This window comes from Apteryx mantelli, chromosome 8 (genome assembly GCF_036417845.1).
Source record: "Apteryx mantelli isolate bAptMan1 chromosome 8, bAptMan1.hap1, whole genome shotgun sequence".
Lineage (NCBI taxonomy): Eukaryota > Metazoa > Chordata > Aves > Apterygiformes > Apterygidae > Apteryx > Apteryx mantelli.
The window spans coordinates 13,902,081-13,926,527 of record NC_089985.1 but is presented as its reverse complement, the minus strand read 5'-3'; the positions used below and the strand labels follow the sequence as shown (position 1 = coordinate 13,926,527).

The following is a 24,447-nucleotide window of genomic DNA, read 5'->3' as shown; positions in this document are numbered from 1 at the left end:
GCAATAAACATAGTAAAGCTCTTTCTGCCCATGAAAAGACAGATTTTTCACACCCCAGGCAGCCGTGGGCATAAGGGCGGCTGCCGTCTTTGCAAGGCAAAGGTACCATTTGGGGAGAAGCCCTGGCCCCAAAGCCCGCTGGGCTGTTCAGGCGTCCCGGCTGTTACTGGGCTCCCTGTTTGTGGGGGCTGAGCCAGCCACACCGTCGCGGCACAACCCCTCACCGGTGGCAAAGGCTGCACTCTGCCTCCGGCAGAGGCACCGTGCTGCCAACCCACACTCCGCACCTCCGCCTGTAAACCGGCGAGAGCATCTCGCGCCAGACATGGAGATTGGCACGGGGTCACGAGGGAGGCAGTGCTGGGACTATTTTCCTTCCTGCTTTGATCTCTGCTGGCTTCTTTGCAAACTCTGCAGGCACTGCACTAGGGGAGCAGGTGCTTTTGGTCTGGGGCCTTTTTCCAGCGCTCAACTCTCCACGGTGCTCCGTAACATTTGTGCAGATTGCCTCAGAGGACACAGTGGTCCCTGCAGCTCTGGACTTTGCCCTCTCCACCCTAACGTGACCGCTGCCCTGTGCAGGACAGGCTGCTTGGCACTCTGCGCCCCTCAGCCCCGAGGCTCACGGCCCAGCTGAAAGACACAAACAGGCACGAGGAGCTGCAGGCACGAGGAGAGAGCCGCCTCCACCTTCGCAGTAGGCGAGGAGCCAACGCAGCACCGACCCTTGGCCGGGCACCAGGCAGGACCTGGCGCAGGCGCATCGGCCAGCATGGTGCTGCCTCCTCGCAGCTGGGAAGGGGGCAAATGGGGAGCCGAACGCTTGCCGTCGTGCTTCCTGGGCAGCCGGGTTTGAGGGGTAGCCTCTCTGCGGGCAGGGCACGCTCCAGCCTGCAGGCCTGCTGGTGAGGGAAGGGGCTCAGCGATAAGGACCGCAGCCGGCGCCGTTGAGGGCTCCCTGGCCCGGCTCAGTCCCATGGCAAGGGCCGGACTCTTCCCCTCCTCGTGGGAAGGCCTCGGTCAGACACAGGCTCTGCCAGAGCGACACGAGGCACCAACTTGGATTTTGGCCCTGAGGCCCGCTGGGGGTCCCAAGCGAGGTCTCTTGCGCCCACCAGCCCGGCTGTGGGAGCCCCTGCTCTCCTATAGACAGCCACTGTGGCAGCAGGGAGAGGGGGACAGCCAGCTCTTTTTTACAAAAACTTGGGGGTCTTCTTGCAACATCCGGGGCCACGGGCTCCCTTGGGCCCCAGCCACCTCCATGCTGTGTGGGAGAGACCGGAGGGAGTGTGCCAGGCCACAGCATTTTGGATGCACAGGCAGGCAAAGGACTGGCAGCCCATGGCTCCTGCAGGCCCAGGGGAACAGCAAGCGGCTAGCAAAATGCAAACAAACATGACTCAAAGCGAGCTGGAAAGGTCCTCTATTTTAATCAAGTCCTGGGGCTCCAGAACACCTTGCTGATAGACACTGGAAAGTATATACAAATACACCTTCTGCTTCTCCTGCACACCAGGAGATGCAAAGGTCTCGCTGGCAGAAGTGCGGAGGAGCAGAGCCAAGGCGAAGGGCGGCGCAGGCAGCAGGTGACCCAGTGGGGCAGGGGTGGGAGAGGAAGAGTCCAACGGCCGTAAGAACCACTTGGACAAAGAGTGTTTAGGAAAAAGAACAGCTAAGATGTTTTGGCATGGCTCGACAAGCCCTGATTGCTCCAAACCGTGACCACAGCCGAGAGTGCTGCTGCACGGCACGCAGACGCCCTGTGAACCCACAGCCACTACTCGCCTCTCCCCGGGAGAGGAAGGCTGCCCAGGGGTGGTGGCAGGGTGCTTTCTCATGCGGGCCTGGCCAGATGTCTGGCGCATGGTGCAACCCTGGGAATTTGTTTGCCACTCGCCCCAAACCGCAATGCAAACATGTAGCTGAGAGCTTCATCAGCTCACCTTTGTCAGGGCACTGAGTGTACTAATAGGCCTTAATGGCCCTGAAGAGCCTCACCTGGGGCCTCCACCCACCCCCTCTGCTCATGGGCTCAGGAGCTTATTTCAGCTCCCCCTGGGGCCTTCAGTCCACAGCAATGCTGTTGCAGTGCCAGTCTCTAGCTCCCCCCCCCACCCCAGCCATGCCCCTGCTCTGCTAATCTGTGTCCCAGCCTGTGGATCCACTTCCCAGCTTGACCTCAGCCCTGCTTTAGTCACCATGGGCCTCCTTGGCAGTCACTGAAACTGGACTTGATCCTGACCCTGACCTGCGGGTTGCCTTCGGAGCTTCATCTTGGACCTGTCTTGTCACTGCAAACTTGGCTGATGATCTGGACTCTTGGATGGACCTGGCTGCAATCTCCTGCCCTGCCCTGCTCGCCTTGCTTGGGTACTGTGGGTTTGGGCCCTGGCCCTTGCTGCTCCCAGACAATGTCTACTTCCAGCAAAGCAAGGGGTGGTTTGCTAAAGCCTTTTTTTCCCATCAGCTGGAGCTGAGCAGGTATCTTGAGGAGGTGGATGGTGGGGAAGGGCTGAGGCACCCCACACTGCAGGGCCAGCACAGCCCCACTGTGCCTGAGGAGGGTCCCAGGAATTAGGAGACACATGATCCCTTCCAGCAGCAGCAAATGAGAGGCTGAGGCTTTCTCCTAGATGGAGAGCTCAGCTGCAGGGAGGAACAAGGTTTCCCTCAGGTGTGGTCCTGCCCAAAGCGGGCAGTACTCTCTGTACGGCAGGGTTGCCCCAGGCCAGCTGAGGGTCACTGTGTCCTGCCTCCCCCCAGCAAGTCAGTTCCCCAAGGCAAAAGCAGGGGTTTTAAGATAGAAGGCAGCTGCTCTTAGGCCTCGGGAGTGGGTGAGGCATGACCCAGACCCATTCTCTGCTTTATTTAAAAAAAAAAAAAAAGGCTGCCAGGACAAACAGTCACAGTAAAAACACAGAGTCGACATCTTTGGAGCACATCCTGTTGGTGCAGCCAGGGGCTCCTCTCAGCGGGAGGCGCAGGTAAGGCCCAGCTCCTGGGGCTGACCAGCAGCCTGGGCAAGGGTGTGCCGACAGCCGCAGCTGCCAGGGCTACGGGAAGCGGCTCACGCTGCATGCCGCTGCCAGTGGCACTCATAACACACGCTAACAAATGCAAATTGCTGTGAACCCTCTTTTTTACCACCCCCTTGGAGATAGAAAATCCCATGGAGAAGACAGGACCTGGAAAGCTCTGCACAACAGCTTTATGAGCTGGCTGCTGCTGGGAGCACTTTCTCCAGTCACCCACTGCCTCAGAGATGGCTGGACCAAACCCTTGGTCACCTCACCTTTTCCCCAAGGCACTGGGAACCAGATGCCTGCATCCTTCTAGGTTGAGATTTGGCCTCGGTGAAGGGCTTAACTGAAGAGCAACAGGAAAGACACACGAGTTGCTTGGGAAGGCAGAGATTTTTACAGGCCCCAGCGAGTCCCCTCCAGTCAGACATTATGGAACAGGCTGCACAGTGCATGCTCACCACAGCACAGCTCGGCGTATTTACAGCGCACAGACATGGGAGCAATCACTGAGAAATCCCTGCAAAGCCACAGCTGCCACTTACACTGCAAGGGCGAACGCGGCCGATGCCCAGCAAGGGCACACTGATTCACAGTATCAGCAGTGAGCTGCCAGATGAACGTGTCAGCTCCTCCCCGGGCTCTGCAAGGGCTGTTTTTTCCCTGGAGAACAGACAGTGCAGCCATGCGGCCGGTGCGCTCTGCCTGACAGCCCACTGGGAGGGCAAGACAGCACCAAATGTCCAAGTACAGCCCCGGGAGCACCGTTACTATTGTAGTTTTGGCTGGTTAGATAAAATCTAGGATGTTGGTTCAACGAGCCCCGGTATCCACTCTGTGCACGGCATAAAGGCCCAGCCATCAGTGACTCCAGAGCGCAAACAGAGCAGGTGCGCTGAGCGGTGACAGCCAGCAGTACTCCACCACGCTGTACAGCATGTAGCCCAAGAGCAAGCCGAAGAGCACATCTGTCACATTGTGCCTGCCCAGCATGACCCTCGAAATGCCGACGATGAGAGCCCAGAGCACCACGAGGACCCGCAATGGGACGGCGAGCACCAGGTGGTGCAGAACGAAACGGCAGACCAAGGCAGCTCTGGTGGCATGGCCCGATGGGAAGGAGTACTTGTCCACTGAGATGGTGACGAACATGTCCATCTTGTTGTGGGTAGGCCGCCGCCGCTTCACGAGCCCTTTCACCACTGCCACCAGCACTAAATCCAGCAGCAACGCTAGGAGACAGTAACAGCAAGTGAGAAAGGAAGGCTTTGTTCCCGTGAAAAACAAGGTAGGCAAAGCCATTTACTAAGAGGAAAACACACAGCTACTGAAACCTGCCAGGAAAAGGCAGCAAGTACTTCCCACGGCAGCAATGCCTGGGTAGGGAGAGCACAGCACTCGTCCAGGGACCGGCCTCTGCCCGCACATGCTGATGGAGACTGAAGACATGCCCTCTGCCACATGCAGCCCTCACTCACAGAGGCCAGACCCTCTGCCTGCCACAGCCAGCATCACCACTCGGCCTGACTCGCACTCGAGGGCTTTTCTTTCTCCCTAAAATCTGCTCTCTCCACGACTTGGGGCTCAAACTGGCCCCTTAATTTGAAGGCAACAAAGAGGTTAATGTTCCCCAGGAGTCCTCTCCTGAAAGGGCCCTATCAGCCACACTGACTCAGCATTGCTTTGCGCACCCTAGCAGCTGGGGTCAAATTGACAGTGGTGAATGATCAACCCACTTTAACTGCTCAGCTACAGCTTGGTACAGGGGCTGCAAGCTCACACAGCTCCCCCAGGCCCCTCTAGTAGGCCTGAGGGTACACAGCTCCAGAGCTCCTACAGCCTGGCTTCTCCCTGCTGCTGGCGGGATTAATGCCTAAAAGTTAATCACACTTTGTGTTTTCAAGAGCTGAATGAAGATGATTCAAATATTGCCAGCTTGCTCAAAGAGCACTAACAGCTATTGCAGTAGAAGTCAGCAGTGAAGCACCTGGGTGGGAGAAGTGTTCAGCCAGCATTTGGCAAGAACAGCTTCTTGCGCAGGGCAGCATGTGCTTTCTCCATTCCTGTAGATAAGCTAGCTTAGCCTGAAGTGCTGACGGCTGGGGCCACTTCTTCCAAGGGAGCCTAGTGCAAGAGACCGATTTCTCCTTGTTCTAAGGTGCATTTCCAGACACCAAATCTTTCAGTCACTTCAGTTAGTTCACTCTCTTTGGATAATCATTTGAGAACAAAACAGTTTTTACATTTAAACCTAAATGAGTTTTCTTTTGATCACTTTTTCTTTCTTACATCCAGCTTGGACATTAGGGAAAACTCCCCCCTCCAGGTAGGTGCTGCAGCCCTGGGACAGGGCAACAGGAAGGTGAGTGGGGCTCCAGCCTAGTGGGGTTCAGGCCTGGTCATGGCACCTGAATTTGGTGCCAAGCAGAGTTTGGGCTGGAGGCCTCCAGGTCCCTCCCCACTGGCTCTGATATGCTGAAAATTAACCATGCCTTGTTAAATGCAAAAAGATGCATAAAACCATCAGTTTCCAACCAAACAAGTTCAGACTTGCATAATAAATGTGAGACATTCATTATTTTGCAACTAATAAAAATGTAAGAATTAGGAATGTGAAAAGGTCTGTTGCTCTAGGGTGAATACAGTTTCTAAATGAGCAAAAGTGAACTGAGGTATGCCAAGCAGGACAGGCTTTGGGGGAGGTGGGAATATTACGGCATGCAAGACTAAAATGTATGCTTTAAGCCAAGCTTTCCCGCTGGCTGACATAGATTAATCCATGCAGGTAGGGTCTGTGGCGAGCCCAAGGGCGCAGACGTTTGCACTCCGGAGCAGAGCAGCAGCAGCCGTTCAGGGAGACGGCTGGCGTCGCAGCGCTAGGCGGATGCATCCGGAACGCGCTTCTCTGGTAAGCTGAAGGACTAGAGCGGAGTTCAGCTCCCCCAAGGTCTCGTACAACCGGGGAAAGCGCCTAGGCGTCAGAGGCTCCAGCGCGCAGCCCGCCCCGCGGCGGAGCAGGCCTCCCCGGGACGCTCGGGGCAGCAGCGGGTGCCCCGCCGGAGCCGGCGGCTGCGCCGGTCGCTCGGAGCCGTGCGGCCCCGCCGGGCCCCGCCGGGCTCTGCCGGGCCCCGCCGGCCCCGCGCCCCCCGGCCCCGGCTCACCGAAGAGGAGGTTGAGCAGCACCTCGCGCGTGGCCGCGCTGCCGCTCCGGCAGAGCCCGTAGGCGGTGCCCAGCAGCCAGGGGACGCCGTGCCCGGACACCTCGATGACCTTCATGAGCGGCCGGGCGCTGCCCCAGGCCGAGCCCTCGGCCGCGCACACGCCCAGGCGCTTGGAGGCCCAGAGGTCGACGGCGAGCAGGGCGCTGAGGGCGATGCCCACGAAGGAGGGGTTCAGCTTCATGCAGTCCTCCTCGGGCAGCGGCGGCGGCGCCGCGCCGCCCGCCTCCCGGCGCCGCGACGGGCTCTCCGGGGCGCCGGCGCCGCGCTGGCTCACCAGCGACAGGAACTCGGGGCGGCCGCCGCCGCCCCCGCGCCGCTCCCGGCTGCTCCGCGGGCTCGGCATGGCGGCGCCGGGCGCCCTCCCCCGCCCGGCCGCCCGCTCGCTGCCTGCCGGCGCCCCGGCCGCGGCGCCTCCCCGCTTCCGCTTCCGCCGCCGCCTCACGCCGCGGTTGCCGTGGAGACGCGTCCTGCCCCCCCCCGCCCGCCCGCCCCGTGGGTCTCCGGGCCGCCCGCCCCGTGTCCGTGGGGTGCCCCCGTGGCTGCCCCCCCCTGCCCCCCGCCGCTGCACGGCGCGCCCACGCGCGCTCCCCGCTCCCCCGCGCGCGCTCCCGCCGCCGCCTCCCACGTGGGGGCGCGCGCGCTCCGCCCCGCCCCCCGCGGCGCCACCGCCCCACGTGACCTGCCCCGCGCACGTGCCCCCCGGCACCGCCCCGCCCCGCCCCGCGCCCCCCCCCCCGTCAGGCCGGCCGGCCGGCGGACGGCAGCCGGCGAGGGCCGCAAGAGGCGCGGCGGCGCGTTCGCCCTGCCGGCGCCGGTGCGGGCGCCGGTGCGCGGGCGGCGGCGATGCGCGGGCGCGGCGGGCGCTCGGCGGGGGGACGGGCCGCCCCCCGCCCGCGGCGCGGCGCCGGCGGCGGGTGACCGCGGCGGGGCGGCGGCCATGGGGTGCCTGCAGAGCGTGGCCTGCAAGGCGCGGGTGCGGCGGGAGCACATCGTGGTGTCGGACGTGTCGGCCACCATCGAGCCGGCGGCCACCGCCATCGAGGAGAGCTCGCCGGTGGTGCTGCGCTACCGCACGCCCTACTTCCGCGCCTCGGCGCGCGTCCTCATGCCGCCCATCGCCCGGCGGCACACCTGGGTGGTGGGCTGGATCCAGGCCTGCAACCACATGGAGTTCTACAACACCTACAGCGACCTCGGCGTGTGAGCACCGCGCCGCCGCGGGACCGGGACTGGGACCGGGACCCCGGGCCGCTCCCCATCCCCCCCCGCGCCGCCGTGGGGGTTGGGACAGGCCGGGCTGGACCCCCCCCCCCCCCCGCGCCGCCGTGGGGGTTGGGACAGGCCGGGCGGGACCCCCCCCCCCCCCCCGCGCCGCCGTGGGGGTTGGGACAGGCCGGGCGGGACCCCCCCCCCCCGCGCCGCCGTGGGGGTTGGGACAGGCCGGGCGGGGTCTCGGGAGCCCTCGGGTAGCGCCGGGGCTGCACCGGGAAGCGGCAGCGGCCCCGGGCCCGGCACTCCCGGGAGCAGCGAGGCCCCGGGAGCCGAGGCCGGGCATCCGCGGCGCCGGGCTCTGCACCCCGTGCAGCAGGGACGGGCGCTGCTCCCCCGCCCGGCCGTCACGCGTGGGCATCGCCACGCCGCCTTCGCCCCCGCGCCCGGTGCGCGGCCTGGCGCCCCTCTGCCCTTTCGCCGCCTCCCGGCGCGGTGCCTGCCGCCTTCCGCTGCGGTCCCCGGGCGGCTGTCCCTGCGCGCTGCGTTGGCACGGCTTCCGCGCTGCCTTCCCTGCGTCCCGGCCGCTTTGCCTGCATCTGTCTGTCCCCTGCGCCCGGTTCCTGCCTGCGCCACTCTCCTCTCCAGGCAGCCGCCTGTCCCCGGTGCCGGGCCTCCCTTCCATCCCTTCCTCTGCGCTTGGACGTGTCCCACCGCTCCGGGTCCTGCTGTCCCCTTGTCCCCTTTCCCTCCCTCCAGCCTCTGCTCTTCACCCTCTCCCAGTTGCCCTGCTGCTTCAGGATAACTGCCCTGCTTGCACCTGGGACCCCCGGCCAGCTCTGTCCCTGTGCTGGGGCCTGCACCCGCAGCTGAATGTGTGCCAGGGCTGAAGGGCACCAATTCCCCCTGCCCCTGGCCTGGATCGAAGGCTGCCTGCTTCTGCACCAGAAAAATCAACTTTGCCCTGGGGAAAACTGTGTCCTTCACTTCCCTGACCCACCTTGGTCAGGACCGGCCTGGGGGCCCCCAGCAATTAAGAGGTTTAGGATGGTGTTGGGTTTAAAGCTTGTAAAGAGAAGGGAGGTGATTTGGGGGCCTCGCGTGGACCTTGGGGTCCTCTCTAGCTGCACGATGGTGTGTGCTTGTTGCAGTTCAGCTGTGCTGGAAAAGAGATGAGCAAAATTACTTCCCTCAAAGGCCACCTAGAATGCCCCAGGGCATTTCTGTGCCTGCCCACGTACGAAATGGGGTGGTCCAGAGAGGGTTTCCAGGCAGGCTGGGGCTTCCCGTTGCATCCCCAGGAACATGGCAGCAGCGTCTCCGTTCTGGCTGGTTCGCGGTACGCGTTGCTGACGGCAGCCCTGCGGAGCACCGCTGTGGAAAGAGCAAGCTGGCTAAAGAGCCCCCGGTCCCTCTGTGCCTTGCAGACCTGTCAGGAAGTCCGGTGTGGCTGGGAGCTGGCAAGCTCTGCAAACGCTCAGCTATTAGCTGTGCTGACACCCTGCGATCGCAGGAATTGCCTGGAGTACTGGTGTGGCAGTGCTGAAATGTGCAGATAACAAACCCTTGCTTGGAGAGCTGCAGGTTGGGGGGTGTTTTTTTTGTTTGCTTGTTTGCAAAGAGCAAAGCATGGGGCTGTGGTAGCAATAACTCCTGTTCATCTTTAGTGCTTTGCCCTGACCAGCGCGCACAAATGCAGTGCGGTCGCTGCTACCCAGTGCTTTGCTCCTTCAGCAGCAAGTTGCTGCCTCTGGGCCTTGTTGTGATCCCACCTGGCAGCCGTGCGGCGGCGGGGACGGCCCTGCTCTGAGCTGCCTCCTCTCATCTTGTCCTAAAGCAGTTTCTGCATCAGCTGGTAAATGAATGAAAAACCCCAGTCTGCAAAGCGCTCCTGCCAGCTCCAGCTGACAGAGGGCAGTCCCTCCGCGCCCTGAGCTCCTTGCTGCGTGGGAGGCCGGCGATGGCTTTTCATGCTGCCAGGAGCCTTGCTAACCCTCCGGTTTGGCCTCCTGCAGGATTTCTCTTGCTGATTCCCAAAGCGAACCAGACTGGAGCCTTTCAGCATGCAGAAGCCTAAGACTTCAGAAAGTTCAATTGCAGGCAGTACCCAGTCTCTGGCACGCAAGGACTTTCTACTGCTGGAGGTGGATTTAATGCTGGGAGTCTTGTCAACCTCTGGATTTTTATTGTTCAAAGGCTTTGCTCCAGCTGGCCCCTGTTGAGTAGTGATTTCTTCTGGCGGCTGGGTTACGAGTGCAGGCAACTCTAGAGGAGTTCCTCTGCTTGCTATGTTAAAAGGGAAGAGCTTTGCTGTGTTCATGGTATTCATATAAAGACTGCAGGAAACTCACTTTTTCCAAGGTTAAGAGTGTGCTGATGACTCAGGAGGGTGCAGAGGAACAAAGCTGTTGGCTCTGTAGCTGTGTTTTCTGCTGTTTGAAACAGGTGATATGAGAAAAGCAGAAAATGTGGCTGCAAGTGGCTAGATGGATCTGTTTTACAGCTCAGTAGCAGGCTCCTGGTGCCGGTGCCTGGGTGTATTGCATGTGAAAATTGCCAGTGGTTTATAATTGCCCAGCAAGCCATTAAGTGAGTGTGGGTTGTGCTGCCAGTGAGCGGCGAGGCCTGGAGCCCATAGTGCTGTGTGCCCTTTTGTTACGCTGCCTTCTCCAAGCTGTGGCACCTTCCCTAGTGAAAAGTGGGGGGAGTTGTGCGCTCCCGCTGTCTGGGGAGGTGAGGCCGTGAGCGGCCGGGCAGCGGAGAATCAGGCCGCGTGCGACAGCCCTGCAGGGCTTCCTCTGTGAGGGTCCACGCGGGAGCCACCCTGCGTGTTCCCGCCGTCCTGGCGTCCCCAGGAGTTTGCTCGCCGAAGGGTGTCCTACAGCGAGAGCAGCCGGGGCTGGATTCGAAGCAGCTGAAGCTGGGGATTTGACACCAGTGGTCGTGCCGGGGGTTTGCTGGGGGTGTCGAGGGACTGTCCCCAGCGCAGAGGCACTGCAGGGCCACGCTGGTCCGTGCTGGCATGGGCTCTGCGCGCTTTGCAGCATCACGTTCCTGCATCCTCGGGAGGCTGCCGCTCTGGCACGGCGCTGCAGCCTCGCGGGGCTGCTGCTTCTTCCCGCTCGCTTGCTGCGGGATGGGGGCTGAGAGGGGCCACCGGTGCCTGCGCTGAGCAGGGCACGGCACCCCCTTGCTGCACCCTGTGCCTGCTCGCCCTCGGCGGGAGCAGGGAAAGGCGGCTTCGTGTCCTGGCTGCCGGGTGCGTTGGTGTGCAGGGCCGCTTGTGTGCCTGCCGCTTGTGGCACGTTGTTTCGGTGCATGTGTGGGCCCTGCTCAGTGTGTTGGCCGGCTGCTGCCGCCAGGCCCCGGGAGTGCTCCCTGTGTGTTTTGTGGTTGCTGCCGCCTTCCAGCCTCTCTTTCCTTGGCGGTGTCGTGGGGGTAGCACCAACCTGCAAAGGGGGGGCCACCGCGGCGTTTTGCTGGGTCGGGTTGCACCCAGGCCGAGGCGCAGTCCAGCAGAAAGGAGGCAGAGCCGTTTTGGGACCTGGCAGCATTATCACTGGCTCAGGCTCTTTTGCTTTGCCTTTTGGAGGTGGGGGGATATAGTTTGGGGTGATCGGAGCCCAAAGACAGGTGATGGGAGCCAAGGGGATGTTTCAAGCGCTGCTGCTTGCATGGAGGGGCAGCTGAAGCTTGGAGGAGCTGGGCAGGTCAGGGAGATTTCGGACAACAGTTCTCTCGGGCTGCAGCCCTGCTTGAAAAGCCCAGGCAAAACCAAATTCTTGGTCCTCTTCTGTAACAGAAAAAGTGCTGGGCAGCTTTTTTTCTTTATTTATTTTGCAGAAATTAGGAAGGAGGGGAGCTGTCTTTAAGGGGAGTTTCAGTATAGGGAGTAGCAGGCATTGGACTGTAGAGGACCCCCAATTCTAGCAGCCAGAGCAGCCGAAATGGGGTTGCCGCAGGTCTGCGATGGGTTGGGGATGTGACTTCCATGGCCAGGTGGTGAACCCCTCTTCGGTGATGCCTGCGGTGAGGGGTGGTTGGCTGCGCCGGGACTGGCCGCTCTGACGTGCGTTGCAGAGGAGGTGATAGCCGGGAGACGTCCTAGGGGCACTGCTGAGGGCCGGGGCTCCGGAGACCCGCCTGGCCCCAGCACCCATGGCTCTGCTCCGGGCACCGTCCCTGTTGAGACCGTCCTGGTAGCTGGCTCATGGAGGCCAGGTAACCTTTGCATGCCCCAAAACCCTTCTCTTTTTGACTATACCTGTGGGTCTAAAGGAAGACCTTGCCTCCCTCGCTAACGTGCTAGCCTTGTTAAGGTAGGACGCAGAGGCTCTGGAAACCTCATGGTATGGCGAAACAAAAGCCGTGGTCTTGATGCCACATCGCGTGGGTCAGGGTGCGTGTCCTCCTGGGCTTGCACCACTCTGGATATGCTCGTCTCTGCCAGGAGACCGCACTGGCCGTGCTCGCCCTGCCAACCGCGCCAGCTGGAGCTACTGGAGCGCGTGGCAGTCTGCACCGCCATAGGCCATGCCCTGCTAATTCGATAAGTGGCTGAAGTCCTCAGCCTGGTCCTGAGGAGAGGCAAAGAGCAGGGGCTGGCAGTGATCGGAGAAGAGGGCAGCTTGCCCTCCCGTGGGGCACTGCCCAGCAGCTGCGGCCTGTGTGGAGCCCGAGAAGCAGTGCAGATACCTCTGCGAATGCCAGGGCCCCCGGGTCTCCTGCTGGAGCCTGGCTGAGATGCTCGTTCGGAGCAGGACAGATGGTTGCCCCGAGGAGGAGGCGCTGACCCTGTGACCAGGGCTCGTCATGGGATCTGTCTCCAATTAGATGGGTGCATGCGTGAGAGGCTGCCGATCGATACCACGCTCATGGCTAGGCTTGTCCTCAGCTGCACTCGTCTGATTAACCCGCTGCTTTCCCCTGCTACCTGCCTGGGAATAGCAGAGCCCTGATTTTTCTCAGGGCAGGTAGAGGAGGGGGTGGTTCTGCATGGCTCCATGCCATGGGAGGGATAGGTGGCCCCTGGCAGCTTTGTGCCGGTGTCTGTCCTGCCCGTGATCCCTGGAGGAACACGCGATCCGGAGCTAGTCTCGTGGCAGTGGAGCCGTTGTCTCCGTTTCCCCTCCCGCTGGTGGGTGTGAATCCAGCTTACTGGGTTGTCAGTGCCCAGGTGTTCCCGCTGCCTGCCAGCACTGCGCTCCGTGTAAAGTGCCGTTCAAAGAAAAGCCCCGACAGCTCTGCATTAAATGCCCTTCTTTTAAGGTTATAAAGTCGGCACTCTCAAGTTAGCAAATGGCAGAGCGGAGTCTGATTGCGTGACTTCAGTCCCGTCCCCCCGTGGTCCCCTGTGCTGTGATCTGGTATCTAATTAGAGGATGGCATGCTGCTTCCCTTGGTACGCCTGCTCGGTTGGGGAGGCGCTTAGGAAGTGAAGCAGCTGTTGAATTTCTTTTTTTACCTTTGCCGTTCATTGTAAGGTCCAGACCTGGCCTGTTACTGTCCTTGGGGGCTTTGCCGTGGAGCCCGGCTGTGCTGAGCGCTGCCTTTCCCTGCTGGGTACCTGACTGCGGAGGGTCCAGGCCTTGCTGCTCTGAGGCAGTTGGAGAAGTGGCGCTGGCTGAGGATTTACTGTGTAGTCGAGTCCCGTCTGCCTGCATTCACAGAAATTGGGGTTGTGGGTGAGTGGCAAGTAGTGACTGTTTGGAAATGTGGGTTCCCAGCCTGCGTGGCCCCGGAGGGGTGTGCAAACCCCGTCTGCGAGCCTGGGCAGCGCCTCCAGTGTGCGCTGGGAGCTGCTGCCTCAGCCGCTGAGGGTGGTTCCTGGGAACCCCAGGTCTGAGCAATGTTCCCCACGCCACGTAGGAGTGTGACTTGCTTGCTTTCTCGTGTTCCCCGGCTTCTCGCTTTCCTGTGCTGGAAAAGCACCTTCTCTCCACAGCCTGGAAGCTGTGGTGCAGTCGGTATCGGAGACAGCTTGCCAGTGCCTGTAGAGGAGGGACCAGATGGAGGCTGCCCTAGCAATCCCTGCCTTGGAGGCACGCGGCACCTCGTGCAGCTCCAGGCTGCCCTGGCTTTCCAGCAGGGAGCGATGGCAGAAGCGGTGCTGGTGTGGTTTTGCCCGCGGGGCTGTCCCTGGGGTCGGGAGCGCCTGCAGACTGCTCTGCCCTGCCCTTGCTGCATCTGGGGGTGTGACAGCTCCCCCAAGCCTCATCCCACGTGGGAAGTGGGAACAGCCATGGCCAGTCCCAGGTTTGCCGTGAGAGCCCCGCTCTGTGGCAGGGAAACTGCTGAGCTTGCCCTGTCCTGGCAGCCCTTCCTGAAAGCCAAACCCTGCTCAGGATTTCTCGTGGGCGCCGGATGCTGCAGGAACGTGCTGGGATCGGTTTCCTCCAGCTTCCTGCCCTTCCTCAAGGGCAGAGGGAGCTGGGGACGGTGGAGGAACTGCTTTCCGCGTTGCTGTGGTGCAGCGGAGGGGTGTCAGTCGCTGGTGCCCTGCGCTCTGCGCGCAGAGCTGCCGTAGGCCAGCACGCTGCACATTGCCAGGAGTGTGGCTTTGGAAGCTGGTTTCTTTGAGGAGCTATGAGATAATCTCGGGGAGAAAACCCGTCCTGTGGATCCGTCCTGCTTTGTGAGCAGCAGCATCGGTGGGACACGCGCGGTGACCCTGCGGCACCTTGTCACTGCCGTTAGCAGGTGCTGGGGGGGTGATGCCAGTTCGAATCCTCACCTGCTGCTTCCCTCGCTGGAGGCCGGGAAGGAGCTGTGACAGTTGTGCTGTTCTGCACCGGCTGAGGAGGACAGCTACCCCGGGTCCCCGCTCCCTGGGGACCACTCTTCCCCTTTCCCCAGTGCGGTGGCAGCACTGTCCCCTCCAGGATTGCAGGCTGCTTCTCCCTGTGCTGCCTGGAGCCGTCCCAGCAAAGCCGCCAGCGTCCGGTCAGTCGCCCTGCAGACCCGTCCCTCGAGCCAGGGCCCCGCTGCTGGCCCTCCTCCCTGGGCAGCCGGCACGGCGCTGATGCAGGGCCGGCCTCAGGCAGCGGGGCCCCTCTGCCTGCAGGCTGCTGCCTGGCGCTGGGTTTCTCAGCCCGCCGCTCTTCCCTGGCGTCCCGAAGACCAAATAGACAGGAACAAGGATCAGGTGCTCCGCTGCCAGCCCGCTGCAGGACGCGTGTGGGCCAGGGTAGCAGCAGAGGTCGAGGAGTGCGCTGGCAGAGAAACACAAGCCGGCTGGCCGAGGAGCGCGGTAATCCCTGGGGAGCTGCCTGCCGGGCTCTGCGGGTACCGGCGCTGGACCCTGAGCCTGACGGCTGCTGCTGGGGTGGGGGAAGCAACTCGCTGGTGGGAGCGTGTCGCGCTGAGTGACCAGCACAGCTCCTGCGGGGTTTGACACAGGCAAGTCTGCCGCTCCCGAAACTCCCAGGAGCAAAGCCTTGGAAATTGTACTGATGTGACCTGGCCCCTAAAAAAAACAAAAAACAAAAAAACAAAAAAAAACCAAACTTGTTTTTTTTGTTTTTTAAGGTGTTTTTGCTAAAAGTGCCAGAAAAAAGATGAGGCTCCTGCCTTGCTGGCTGTTCCTCTGGGTTTGCTGTCCTGGCTCCGGTGCTGGGGCCGGCGTGGGGGTGGCGTGCAGGACTGTGTGCCACTGGAGTCCACTGGGAGACGCACTGGCATGAGGGGAGGGGGGAGCCGCAGCAGCTCTGCAGGGCAGTGAAATGCTGCCTGCGTGCTGCTGCTGTGCGGCGTGAGCGCTTGATCCACATCCTCATGCTTTCGTAGCAGGGCAGGTTCCTTTGCGTGCCGCTTTCGAGCACTTGGGAGTGTCAGAGCGAATGGAGAGTGTTGCTTCTTGGGCAGGATGGAAGCCAGATGTCCCCTGCTGTTTGTAGGTAGCTTTGGAGGCCAGGTCTGCTTGAAGCTAGAGCTCTGACTCACAGGAGACTTCAGCCAAAGCAAAGTGCCTGAGTGTTTTTCAGGTTTTCCTGTGTTTTTCTCCCTTCTTTGGTGTCCAGCAGTGACACTACCAGTTTTTTGGTTTTGAGTAAAGATGCTTGCACTCTGGGAACCTGCCCTGCCTTGAGACCGAGATCTAGCAAAATGACGCAGAGGTGATTCTTACTGCCCCCTTCCACGAGTGGGGGGTGGTGGCCTTTAAAATGAAACTGTATTCGGCATTCAAAGAGTGTCTGCTTTTCCAGTCGCGGGATTTCAGGAAAGGTGCCTGGGAGTTGGGCTGGGGCTTGCTCACAGCAGTGGCAGAGGCTGGGAGCTGTCCCCGGTCCCAGCTGGTAATTACTACGTGGCAATCTGCTCCCGTTGCCGTGTTCACATGGTGCTGCTAATGTGGTCGCCAGCCAAGATCTTGGCTGGAATTTCCCCCCACCCACAACCCCAGCAACGTTACAGGGATTTCATCCCACCAACGGCAGACGTAATTGCGATACTTAATTATCGTATATGCGTCTATGCAAGCGCATGTATTTAGGGGCGTAAAAATTGCATGCTGAGCTGAAGGCTGGGAGGAAGCTGCTTCCGGGGTTGGCTTGTGCAGTCAGAACTGTGCTGCAGCTGACAGATAGGAAAGGCTGTTTTTCTCCAGCCCAAGAGCTGATTAAGGAGAGGGTAACCTGAGAGAGACTCCGAAATGAGTTTTGACCCAGTTGGTTAGATTGCAGGTTAATTAACATACTGTTGTGCTGGCAGAGCAAAGGCTTCAGCTGGCTGTGACTGAATCAGCGAAGGAACTATATCTGAATTTGTTCTTGAATGAGGTCCTTGATAGCTTCCTGCAGATAGGAAGGTAGTTCCCAAGCTTGAAGTGCTGCCCTCTGCTCTAGAGTTTGTGCTGCAAGCAGGGAGACCTGGTGGTTAACCCAACCGATGGGCATTGGGAACAGCTTTGATTGGGCATGTAGCCTTGTTGAAGTCACTCACGTTAGGTTTTGCAAAGCTGCCCGGTGGCTCTAGGCACTGAAGAGCCTGTTAATGCCTTGCTGAACCCTGGCAGCTTTGCGTGGCTCTCCCTGCCCTGTTCCATGCCTGTGTCCTGCGTGGGCAGTGAGAGCTCCTGCCTCGCTGGGAAGTTTCACATGGTTGCAAAGTCTAGGCAGTGCTCTGTAACAGTGATGCTGGGGTGGCACAAGCAGCGATCCCAGCAGCTTGTCCTCCATTATGTGAGCACTCTTAGGAAAATCTGGTGATGCAGCAATGAGTTTTTCAGCAGGATTTCAAAGGCTGAATTGTTATCCTTTTGTCTGTGCTCTCTTCCCATGCTCTAAGCAGTCATTTTACTGTGCAAGTGCTCACCCACAGCTGCTCGCCTCTTGGTCCTTCCCTTGCAGGCGCTAACTGAGCATCGTTGTTGCTCTTTCCCTGATAACCTGGCCTTTCTGTTTCCATTCACTAGATCGAGCTGGGAGCTGCCTGACTTGCGAGAAGGAAGAGTAAAAGCCATCAGCGATTCTGATGGAGTGAGCTACCCCTGGTACGGAAACACCACAGAAACTGTGACCCTGGTCGGGCCCACTAACAAGATCTCCAGGTTCTCAGTGAGCATGAATGACAATTTCTACCCCAGCGTGACGTGGGCTGTTCCTGTGAGCAACAGTAATGTGCCGCTGCTGACCAGGATTAAAAGGGACCAGAGCTTTACCACGTGGCTGGTGGCCATGAACACCACCACCAAGGAAAAGATCATCTTGCAGACTATAAAGTGGAGGATGCGAGTGGACATTGAGGTTGATCCCATGCAGCTCCTAGGGCAGCGGGCGCGGCTGGTGGGAAGGACTCAGCAGGAGCAGCCCCGGATCCTGAGCAGGATGGAGCCCATCCCACCAAATGCACTAGTGAAACCCAACGCCAACGATGCCCAAGTCCTCATGTGGAGACCCAAGCGAGGCCAGCCTATAGTTGTTATACCTCCGAAGTAGAGCAGCACTGGGGCGCGCACCAGTGTGTGCATGTGAGGACTTTGGTGCTGTCAGCATGGTGCAAATGAACGGGGTTTCTGAGCCAAAGCAGACCTCTTGGGTTCACCTGCCTTTGTAGCTGTGATTGGAAATATGGCTTTTTCTTAGTCGGAAAGGAAGTGTGAGCCTGGCCTGGCCAGCACCGGGTCACGGAAGAGGGATTGCTGAGCTGGTGGATTGCCCAGAAGGTGGAATTGAGTACTTCTAGGAGACTGTGGCTGGAAAAGAGGCTGTCTTACCTGAACAACTCGTATTTCCTTGCAGGGAAATGCAAGGAGCAAGAATATGATCAAACCGTGCCTGTGGCAAATGCTGCTTTCCACCCAATTAGACGTAGAAGCGGAGACCATGCCTACCAGACGTGGAGGGCTTGTGCAGCAAACCTTCCCGTCTGCCCTGACAGGGAGCGGGTGTCACCACAGTGTCTATACCTATGCATTTTGGATTGATAATCAACCCATCACCATGCTCTTTGGGACTCGGCGGATGTTTGCTGGGAGACGGAAAGGCCCGGGGCGGCAGGAGAGCTGGCGCCGTCCGAGGTGCTGAGCTGGAGCCCGGCAGCTGCTGCTGCCCGAGAGGAGTTTTCCGCAGCCGACTCAAAGCAGGACATTTTGCATGCGTCTCAGTGTGTTTGGAGTAGTTGTGAATATAGGAGATGCCATAGTTCTTTTCAGTCTTGGGGTGAAATCTAAGGGCAGGTTAGATGTCCTTTAGTTTTAAGGTGCACTAAACCTTTGCAATTCCTCAGTTCCCCCCCCCCCCCCCCCCCCCCGCCAGCCCTTCTTTTACAGAAGCAAAATTATTCTCGGCTGAAGGAGAAATTGCGAGCAATGGCTGTTTACCCAGCCAAGGGAGAGCAGGCCGTTACTGATTGTGTTTGCGTGGTATCCAAAAAAGCTTGGAGGTACTCCAGGATTCAAGCGCTTCCACTGCAGACGTAAGTTGGTTGCGAGAAGTTGGGTGCTTGCTCATTTTCCACGCAAATGCCTGTTCGTGTGGAGAGCCTCGTTCTTAGCCACCCACAGAGCAGCACGGCTAGAAGTTTGCATGTGTGCTTGCACACAGTGCTCGTGGATGCCAGCACCTGTACCGAGGCCTGGGCTCGTGAGGGTGGGCACTGCGTGCGTTGCTCTAGCTCCCCAACTCCGCAAGGGTTGGGGGCGTATGATAACACCGTGGGGGGTTTCCTCTCCGGGGGTCAGAGGCCCCGATGTGAGCAAATGCTGCTCTGGGCAGGCCTCAGTGTGCGGCGGGTTTGCGTAGGGAGGCAGAAGGGAGCGTGCTCCCTGGGCACTACCTCGTGCTGTTGCAGATATTTGGCAGATAACAGATTTGGTTGTTTTTTTTTTTTTTTCCTTCTCACTCCTCACCCTTTCTTCACTGCCTGGGTCGCTGGCATCGTCCTGGTGCGTGGGGAGGTGCTGACGTGGTGTGTTGCAATGTGCGATTTTCTGTTTTAGCCCTGGGAGCAAGATTTCTCCTCTTTCCTGTCCCTGTCCCACCAGGGAGGAGGGGTGGCACTTTAGCTGCTCCCTCAGGATGCACCAGAGGCAAAAAACATGTTTGTGCTGCTGCTGCTACCACCACAAAAGCGGTTTTAGGCATCCCATAGCTCCGCGAGGATGTGAGACCGATGGTTACGGCTTCATCTGCTTTCTCCCGACAGGCTCCTGCCTCCCCCTCTGTCGGAAAGCCCCGGCACCTGGAGGCTCTTGGCCTGGCAGGGAGGTAGCGCCTGGGGCCGGGAGGGCAGGAGCAGGGTGGGAAGAGCCAAATACCTTCTGGCAAGGCTTGTGCTTTAGCCCAGCCTAGTTCCCTCTGGGAAATGAGACCCTGCTTGTTTTTCCGTTGCTATTTGGAGACCCTGCTGCGCAGGGTGCTTGGAGGCCTGCTGCCGAATCCTGCCCAGCAGGGCGCTGCCGTTGCAGGAGCCGCAAGCTGCCCGGCAGCTCCTCGAGCTTGGCTCCCGGCCCTCGGCAGCCGGCGAGCTGGCGACTGGGAGCTTCTGCTGTTGCGGGGATTTAGGTAATTCCTCCTCGTGATTCCCCAGCTCGGAGGTTCCCGTGCCGCCTGCCTTCTGTCAGCGAGCGGCCCGCTGCGCCTCCCTGCTGCCGGGAGGGCCAGGGGAAGGGTGGTCGTCTTCAGCACCTTGTGCAAAGCCCTAGTTGCAGTATTAGCAGTGCTTCCCTGCGCTTGGCCATCGGGCAGCGCAACCTGGAGCTGCTTTGCTCCCCCAGGACGCTGAGCCTGCTCTTCCCCCCTCGGTGGAGGAGCGTTTATCCCCCGTGTGCGCACCCCGAGCCTCGTGCTGCCGGGCAGCATGGGTGTCGTGCGGCGGTGGGCTGGGGAAGGCCGCTGGCTGCTGCGGGGACAGAGCTGCCGGGAGCGGCGTGAGCTCGGCTGAGCAGGGATCGTGCCCGGTTAACGTATGCCATGGTGCTTCTCCAAGCCCTCTGGTTAGGATTCCTGCATTGCCGCTGCCTTGTACGCTAGTACCCTGAGCCCCTTTGGTGGCAGGGACCAGCTCGAGCTTCCCAGGCCGCAGGGAACTTCGCTCCTCAGAGCACGCACGATTTCCTGCAAAGCTTCAGCCGCTGCTTGTGCTTTTCCAGGGTGGGATGTGCACCCCGGGCATCTGGGAGCCGGTCCCCAAGAGTGAAGGGACTCCCCAGGCATCTTAGACCAAAAATCCCTGTGATCACCCCGTGCTATTTATTATTCTCAGCGGTGTTTGCTACTGATTCAAAATTTTTTTTTCATTGGGAATGTTGAAGCCTCGACGAATACTTTCAAATGTTGCGGCCGACGGAGCCGGTCCTGCTCCTCCCGTTCGCCCTTGCATGAGCAGAGGGGTTTGGTAGTCTGGGAACCAGCCTGCTGATTTTGGTGCCTAAGTTTGGATTTAGCTGAGGGCTGTGTGAAGCCTTGCAGTGAGGAAGGTTTGGAGGGGGAGTGGGCAAAGAGCTTTGATTTGTTGAGCAGAACTTCTACAGGGAAATTGTCAGCATGGGAAAATATCCCATTTTTGTGAGATTCTGCCAGTGTTTTTATACTGATATGTGATCAAAGGCATTTTTGCCATCATTGATGTTTTGTTTATCAGAAGTGTGTGTGGAGGGGTGTTTTGGTATGCAGAAATTTTAGATACAATTTTCAGTAAAACTTGGGGGAGGAGGGGTACCTTTCAGTTTGTAAAAAGACAGACAAATGTATTTTTGACCTAGTGGGACAGAAACGATCCTGAAGCATCCTGTGAAATCCTTTCCAGGGTGCTAGCCAGGTCCCATCTCTGAAGTGCAGAGATTTCTCCACCTGCCTTTACGAGATGGTTTCAATCCGTTCTGAAGATAAGTGGCCAGCTGGTGTCCATGGGATGCAAGGAGGGAAGACCGCGTGTGTTGGCTTTGAGGTGCCGAGTCCGGTTCCGGTCTCTGCGGCACATTTGAAGGAGTCTCTTGTCTCAGGCCGTATTTGAACCTGAGGAGGGGGTTCCCTGACAAATCTGTTGCCCCTAAGTGAGCTCAAAGCTAGGAGAGGACTGTTGAGCAGTGTGTGATGGGAGCCTGAGAGCTGGCATCCGCCCTTCCCACGTTTCGGTCAGGCGCGAGCTGGGAGGTGAAGCCGCCTTGAGCACCGCTGCATCCTGTGAGGCTGCTGCGGGGCCCGGCTGAGACGTGTGACCATCTGTCAGCGCTCCGAAACCCAGCGGAAACGGTCCGGGGGTTGTGCTCAGGGAGGCCTCGTGCTGGCCACGTGGCCCCGGGAGCAGCTGCGGCCCCGCAGTGATGCCAGCCGGTTGGGATAGGAGAGGGAAGGAGGGAGCTGCTGGAAAGATGCTGTTGATTTCGTTGCCATCTTTTGAGATGTGTTGGCAGATCATCTGCCGTGTTTTCCCAAGACCTAGACGACGGCAGCTGCTGTTTCTGTCCATGTATTTCTGCAGCATTCCCCTTGGGGTGCTCCGTGCCGAGCTTTGGTGAAATCTGGGTCGCATCCTGGGTACCGAGGGCTGGCTGTGCCCTGTGCTGGCGGTCTGCCGGCTGACCTTGCTGCTGGCATCTAGCTCAGTGCCCAGCCGTAGCCTTGTGCTTTGGCCCAGCCCTGTGGGACTACCTGCCTCTGGTGGGGGTTTGCTCCCGAGGACTCTTCTGGGACACCTTGTTCTCATCCGTGTTGTCCTTTAGAGCGGTTTTCCCCTGTGCTCGTGGACTAAGGACCGTGCCGGGTACACCCAAACTGGGAGCAGCCCCGGGAATGGGTTGCAGACCTGCTGTGTAGCACTTTGAGTGGCCTGGGGAAGTCTGTCCTCTGCAAGGAGCAGGGAGGGACCACGTTGCTTTGGACCAGCCGTGGCTGCTCACCAGCCTGCCTGGAGCTGCGTGGCCTCGTTTGTGAGGGTGTTGCCAGCACTGGTGCTGTTTTCCCCATCCATCTCTTTTGCCTGGCTCCCATGCCTGCTCCTTCTCCGACATCTGGATTTGATGCCCAGAACTAGGCTTGATTTGTGGGTTGTCTTTGTGGGCATTACCCCGTGCCGTTTGCAAACGGTGTGTGGTCACTAGACCTCCTTGGATGGAGGTGCCAGCTGAGCCTCTCTGGGTTCAGTAGCGTTGACTGGTGCGTTGGCTGTCCCAGGCCTGTAGTCCTCGTGTTGGGATTTCCGCAGCAGGCGTCAGGTGTCCCACGGCAGACAAACCGCTGCTGCGTGCTGTAGGGGAAGCCCAGCTCTGCTCCGCTTGCGACCAAAGGCAAACGCGGACCCGGTCTGCGGGAGGCTGAGCTGAGTGCTTTGCGAAGGAGGGAGATTTATGCAAAACTGGTGTTGGGGGGTGGGGGGGGGAAGTGCTATAAAAACTGGGTGCTGCTGTGCAGCTGCCTGGCTCTGCACTGCCAGCCGCAGCGTGCCACATAGGAAGGTTTGGGTCTGCGATGGCTGGGAGCGGGTTCGCGTGTGAGAGCCCCTGCCTGGCTAGAGGGCGGTCGAGCCTGTTGAAATGGTTTCCTCTGCACCTGCGTGTCTCACCGGGGCCACAAAGCCGTGTCTACAAGCTAAAGAAAAGAGGAAGGAACAAACTGAAGAAGCAGGGAAACCGGCGTCTCTCCTGCGTGTCAAAGGATACGTTGGTAGAGAATTTGGGTCTGAAAGTTCCCGTGTGGGAACCTCTCCCTCTGACAGGCGTGGGGTGGCAGGGACCGGCGCGAGCGTGCCCCATCACTGCAGCTCTGCTGGACTGCTGCTCCGCCAGCCAGCCCTTTCCGAGCACCGTCCGAGGGCGAAAGCCAGCACGGAGGGCTCCTTGGAGCGGGGGTCCCCTGGAGCTCGCTGCCCGGGCCGGCTGCAGGGCAGTGGGCACAGCTCTAATCCTGACGGCTTTCCGGTGCGCGGGAGGGAGCCAGGGGCCTGCCGGGCTGCCGCGAGGGTGGGGGGCGCCGGGGAGCCTGCGGGCAGGTCTGCCGGCGGCGCTTGTACGGCCGTGCGCCTTTGGCCGGCGTGGAGCCGAGGCTTCGCTTGGCTGCTTGCTTTCGGTGGCTCGTGTCCTCGCGCGTCGTCCATCGCTGCGGGGTCCCAGAGCCGCCAGCAAGTGTCGGGGGGCTGCCGCGGCATCCCGGCGGGAGCAGCGCACGGCTTTCCTGGTAGGCGGAGAAAGTGGGAATCGCACGAGGGCCTTGGGCAGGTTTTGTTGGTGAGCAGAAGGCCGGCGAGATCCCGGGAGCAGGCTCAGGACGTGCCGGTCCTCGGGAGCAGGGCGGGAGTGCTGCACTGTGCCGCTCGTCTCCCCGGCCCCGAGCCCCGTTTGCGAGGGCCCAGAGGGGCTGAGCAGGAGCCCATCGCGGGCTCGCCGGCTGCCGCAGCGCGGAGCTGCCCCGGCGCAGAGCCCTGCGAGCCGCTGGCGCATCCCTGGCACCCCAAACCTGGGGTGAGGGGGTGTAAAACCGCACAGCGGGATGCTTCCTCCTTCAGAGGCTTGGTTCCCTTCCCAGCTGCCCTTCTCTGTAGCCGGCACCTTGTTATCTCAGGGAGGGACAGGTCGCAGGAACGCCCGCCGCACCTTTCCCCCTGCCGGGGCCGCGAGCCGGGGGCCCCTCGCCTCCCCTCCCTCCACCGCTTTGCGCTTTCCCGGCTGTGCCTCGGCGCCTCGCGAGCGTCCCCGCGGGCCGGCGCCGTCCCCCTGGGGTGCGCGGGCAGGCCCTGCCGCCCCCGGGCAAGGCTTTGCAGGGAGCGTCCATCCGTCTGTCCGCTCTTAAAGCGTTGCCAAGCAAGAAGCGCCAGGGCGGGAGGCGCCTGCAAAGCAGACAGGCAAAACGCAAGACCGAAGCAGGGCACAGCCGACCCCATCCGGGGCTCGCTCCCGCCGAGCCAGGGCAGCTGCCCATCCTCGGTGTGCGCGTGGACGTGTCCGCCTGCGCGTGTGCTTGGTTTGTTTATTTATTTATTTGTATTTATTTAAAGTTTATTTAAGTTATTTATTTGTATTTATTGATGGCTGGAACTCGGGGTTTATTTCTGCGGCGCGTGCGGCTGGGCCCGCCGTGCGTTTCGGGGCCGCCGAGGCGGGCGGGAGCCTGGAGGCCCTGCCGGGGCTGCCCATGTGCACCCGCATGGAGCCGTGCCACATCCTCTCCCCCGCGCCTCGACCGCGGCTCTGGTTCTCCTCCCTCTGTCGGCTTTTGCAGGGGAGGGAGAACCAGGGAAAAGGAACGGGATTCACGTAAATGCCCGCAGGGAGGAAAATCCGGGCCCGTCCTCTTCCCGCAGAAGCTCGAAGCCCCCTTGTCCCCCTTCCCGGGCACTGTGCTTCCTCCCGTGCCCGTCTGTATTTATTGGCCCGGCCTCCCCGTGTTTTTCTGTTTGGCTCACGCTGTATTTAATGTTGCCAATTTCCGGAGATGGTGATAAGAGCAAGAACGTGTGGGTGTCGCTATGGAGAAAAGACAAAATCAGGTATTCTGCTGCCGTGTGGGGAAAATCAGAAGGAAGAGGAGACGAAAGCTGGTTTTGCAGAGTGCCTTAAACACAAA

The 24,447-nt window shown here is 60.3% G+C and overlaps 2 protein-coding genes across 2 annotated transcripts; one reads left to right on the top strand and one right to left on the bottom strand.

The window, feature by feature from the left end:
* Window positions 1–3,394: 3,394 nt before the first annotated feature.
* On the bottom strand, window positions 3,395–6,584 carry PLPP6 (phospholipid phosphatase 6). Its single transcript, XM_067300714.1, has 2 exons — window positions 6,182–6,584; window positions 3,395–4,252 (listed from the first exon to the last, which is right to left on the bottom strand). The coding sequence occupies exons 1-2, from the start codon at window positions 6,582–6,584 to the stop codon at window positions 3,882–3,884; spliced, it is 774 nt and encodes a 257-aa protein (XP_067156815.1). The 3' UTR covers window positions 3,395–3,881.
* A 594-nt stretch (window positions 6,585–7,178) lies between these two features.
* On the top strand, window positions 7,179–18,077 carry FAM78B (family with sequence similarity 78 member B). The gene is made up of 2 exons (XM_067300713.1): window positions 7,179–7,441; window positions 16,863–18,077. The coding sequence occupies exons 1-2, from the start codon at window positions 7,179–7,181 to the stop codon at window positions 17,383–17,385; spliced, it is 786 nt and encodes a 261-aa protein (XP_067156814.1). The 3' UTR covers window positions 17,386–18,077.
* The last annotated feature ends 6,370 nt before the right edge of the window (window positions 18,078–24,447 follow it).